The sequence below is a fragment of the Salvelinus alpinus genome, chromosome 10 (assembly GCF_045679555.1).
Source record: "Salvelinus alpinus chromosome 10, SLU_Salpinus.1, whole genome shotgun sequence".
In the NCBI taxonomy this organism is placed as follows: Eukaryota; Metazoa; Chordata; class Actinopteri; order Salmoniformes; family Salmonidae; genus Salvelinus; species Salvelinus alpinus.
The window spans coordinates 77,742,514-77,746,864 of NC_092095.1; the positions used below are offsets into that span (position 1 = coordinate 77,742,514).

A 4,351-nucleotide genomic window follows, 5' to 3' on the forward strand; every position below is an offset into this window, starting at 1 on the left:
GGGTTATATTATAGAGAGACAGCTCTGTAGTCCACACTCACCTGTAGTACCAGGGTTATATTATAGAGAGAGACAGCTCTGTAGTCCACACTCACCTGTAGTACCAGGGTTATATTATAGAGAGACAGCTCTGTAGTCCACACTCACCTGTTGTACTAGCGTTCCTTTCTACCTCTCTACCTGTCTCTTTCAGTCTGTCTTTTTTTCTCTGTCTCTTTCTCTCTGTCTCTTTCAGTATGTCTCTCTGTCTCACCTCCTCCCTATGTTTCTGGCTGAACATCAAGGGGTGGTGGAGATGGGAGGCTAATAAATTAGTCCATAGTAATAAATCCTCCTCCCTGCACCCTCCCTGCCTCCCTCCCTGCCTCCCTCCCTCCTTCCCTTTCTCCCTCCATCCCTCCCTCCCTGCCTCCCTCCCTCCCTGCCTCCCTGCCTCCCTCCCTGTCTCCCTCCCTCCCTCCCTCCCTCCCTCCCTCCCTCCCTCCCTCCCTCCCTGCCTCCCTCCCTCCCTGCCTCCCTGCCTCCCTGTCTCCCTCCCTCCCTCCCTGCCTCCCTCCCTCCCTCCGTCCCTGCATCCCTCCCTCCCTCCCTCCTTGCCTCCTTGACTCCTTCCCTCCCACCCTGTCCCCCTCCCTCCCTCACTGCCTCCCTCCCACCCTCCCTCCCTCCCGCCATCCGTCCCACTCGCCCTCCCTCCCCCCTCCCACGTCCCTCCCTCCATCCCCACCTCCCTCACTCCCTCACTACCTCCCTCCCTGCCTCAATCCCCTCCCTCCCTCCCTCCCTGCCTCCCTGCCTCTCTCCCTGCCTCCCTCCCTGCCTCCCTCCAACCCCCCCCCCCCTCCCCCCCACACACACACCCTCTCTACCCTGTGATGAGTGGGGTTATTAGGCAGTGGGGTTATTAGGTTTTCAAGTACACTCCTTATTATCATAAAGCAGTGAGCAAAGAACACAGTAAGTCAGCCAGAAACCAGGCTGCCAGAACCCAGGCAGCCAGAAACCAGGCTGCCAGAAACCAGGCTGCCAGAAACCAGGCTGCCAGAAACCAGGCTGTCAGAAACCAGGCTGTCAGAAACCAGGTAGCCAGAAACCAGGCTGCCAGAAACCAGGCAGCCAGAAACCAGGCTGCCAGAAACCAGGCTGCCAGAAACCAGGCTGCCAGAAACCAGGCTGCCAGAAACCAGGCTGCCAGAAACCAGGCTGTCAGTCGTTCAGCAGCTGGGGGACTAAGATGTACAGCAGCAGCAGTGACTGTGTGTAAAGCAAGTTAATTCTATCAATGTATTATGGCTCCTAGCTATCCCAGCAGCCCTTTAGAATAAACACAATGACAGACCTATAGCTTTAATGCATTGCACTACAAAACCCACTCCCCGAGGCCTCTCTCTGTCTTCAATCAAATGTATTTATAAAGCACTTCTTTACGTCAGCCGATGTCACAGTGTGCTGTACAGAAACTCAGCCGAAAACCCCAAACAGCAAGCAATGCAGATGTGTTCCTCTCTCTGCCTCAGAGCTGAGAGAGAGAATAGGAAATAGGCAGCCAGTGAGAGATAGATTAAAAACAAGAGTAATGAATAGAGATTAAAGAGAGAGAGAATGAGAGAGACAGAAAGAGAGACAGAGATAGATACAGATAAGTAATGAATAGAGATTAAACGGAGAAAGAAAGAGAGAGAGAGAGAGAGATACAGAGAGAGAGAGAGACAGAGAGAGAGAGACAGAGCGAGAGAGAGATACAGAGAGAGAGAGAGCTAGAGACAGAGAGAGAGACAGATAGAGAGAGAGAGAGCTAAAGACAGAGAGAGAGAGAGAGACAGAGAGAGAGAGAGAGAGAGAGAGAGAGAGAGACAGAGAGATACAGAGAGAGACAGAGAGACAGAGAGAGAGAGAGACAGAGAGACAGAGAGAGATAGAGAGAGAGAGAGAGAGAGAGAGAGAGAGAGAGAGAGAGAGAGAGAGAGAGAGAGAGAGAGATGGTTAAGGTATAGAGGGATGACAGACAGCTATTTCCTGCAGAAGATGTGTTTATGCTGAGTAGGGGTTAGAGGTCAATGTGTGGTGGGGGATGAGGGTGGATGAGAGTGGGCTACTTAGGTGTTAGCTGTCACTCTTCCTTGTGACGTCTCAAATGGCACTACTTTATACCAGAGCCCTATAGAACCCTATCCCTATATAGTGCACTACTTTAGACCAGAGCCCTATAGAACCCTATTCCCTATATAGTGCACTACTTTAGACCAGAGCCCTATTGAACCCTATTCCCTATATAGTGCACTACTTTAGACCAGAGCCCTATAGAACCCTATATAGTGCATTATATAGGGAATAGGGTTCTATAGGGCCCTGGTCTAAAGTAGTGCACTATATAGGGTTCTATATAGGGTTCTATAGAGTGCACTACTTTAGCCCGAGCCCTATAGAACCCTATTCCCTATATATAGTGCACTACTTTAGACCAGAGTCCATATAGAACCCTATTCCCTATATAGTGCACTACTTTAGACCAGAGCCCTATAGAACCCTATTCCCTATATAGTGCACTACTTTAGACCAGGTCCATTAGGGAAGCATCTTAGCTCTGTTAGGAGGAGGGATGATCCATTATGGCTGCCGGGGGCGGCTCAGCGAGGAGACAGTTTCATTACCCATTATAGGGATATATATACGATCACATTGAAGGAAATTACAATAAAGATGAGTGTGAGGTAATGATGGTGCCGACCGACTAGGCCTGTGTGTGTGTGAAACGTGACGTTTTAATAGGCAAATATGAATGTGGAGAAGAAAAAAAATGACATTTGGTGCTCGTCGAAGTGAGATATCGTTTGAAGACAGGACTAACTCCAGCGTCAGGCTGTTTGAAGACAGGACTAACTCCAGCGTCAGGCTGTTTGAAGACAGGACTAACTCCAGGGTAGGGCCGTTTGAAGACAGGACTAACTCCAGGGTAGGGCCGTTTGAAGACAGGACTAACTCCAGGGTCAGGCCGTTTGAAGACAGGACTAACTCCAGAGTAGGGCCGTTTGAAGACAGGACTAACTCCAGGGTGAGGCCGTTTGAAGACAGGACTAACTCCAGGGTAGGGCCGTTTGAAGACAGGACTAACTCCAGGGTCAGGCCGTTTGAAGACAGGACTAACTCCAGCGTCAGTCCGATTGAAGACAGGACTAACTCCAGGGTCAGGCCGTTTGAAGACAGGACTAACTCCAGCGTGAGGCCGTTTGAAGACAGGACTAACTCCAGCGTCAGGCTGTTTGAAGACAGGACTAACTCCAGCGTGAGGCCGTTTGAAGACAGGACTAACTCCAGCGTCAGGCCGTTTGAAGACAGGACTAACTCCAGGGTAGGGCCGTTTGAAGACAGGACTAACTCCAGCGTGAGGCCGTTTGAAGACAGGACTAACTCCAGGGTGAGGCTGTTTGAAGACAGGACTAACTCCAGGGTCAGGCCGTTTGAAGACAGGACTAACTCCAGCGTAAGGCCGTTTGAAGACAGGACTAACTCCAGCGTAAGGCCGTTTGAAGACAGGACTAACTCCAGGGTCAGGCCGTTTGAAGACAGGACTAACTCCAGCGTCAGGCCGTTTGAAGACAGGACTAACTCCAGCGTGAGGCCGTTTGAAGACAGGACTAACTCCAGGGTGAGGCCGTTTGAAGACAGGACTAACTCCAGCGTAGGGCCGTTTGAAGACAGGACTAACTCCAGCGTAGGGCCGTTTGAAGACAGGACTAACTCCAGGGTCAGGCCGTTTGAAGACAGGACTAACTCCAGCGTGAGGCCGTTTGAAGACAGGACTAACTCCAGCGTAAGGCCGTTTGAAGACAGGACTAACTCCAGCGTCAGTCCGATTGAAGACAGGACTAACTCCAGCGTCAGGCCGTTTGAAGACAGGACTAACTCCAGCGTCAGGCCGTTTGAAGACAGGACTAACTCCAGTGTCTTCAAGACAGGACTAACTCCAGCATCAGGCCGTTTGAAGACAGGACTAACTCCAGGGTAGGGCCGTTTGAAGACAGGACTAACTCCAGAGTAGGGCCGTTTGAAGACAGGACTAACTCCAGCGTGAGGCCGTTTGAAGACAGGACTAACTCCAGCATGAGGCCGTTTGAAGACAGGACTAACTCCAGCGTGAGGCCGTTTGAAGACAGGACTAACTCCAGCGTAGGGCCGTTTGAAGACAGGACTAACTCCAGCGTGAGGCCGTTTGAAGACAGGACTAACTCCAGCGTAAGGCCGTTTGAAGACAGGACTAACTCCAGCGTGAGGCCGTTTGAAGACAGGACTAACTCCAGCGTGAGGCCGTTTGAAGACAGGACTAACTCCAGCGTAAGGCCGTTTGAAGACA

At 51.3% G+C, this 4,351-nt stretch overlaps 1 protein-coding gene across 1 annotated transcript; it reads left to right on the forward strand.

The window, feature by feature from the left end:
• The first annotated feature begins 2,797 nt into the window (after window positions 1-2,797).
• LOC139533001 (apolipoprotein A-IV-like) lies at window positions 2,798-4,006 on the forward strand. Its single transcript, XM_071331148.1, has one exon. The coding sequence runs from the start codon at window positions 2,798-2,800 to the stop codon at window positions 4,004-4,006; it is 1,209 nt and encodes a 402-aa protein (XP_071187249.1).
• The last annotated feature ends 345 nt before the right edge of the window (window positions 4,007-4,351 follow it).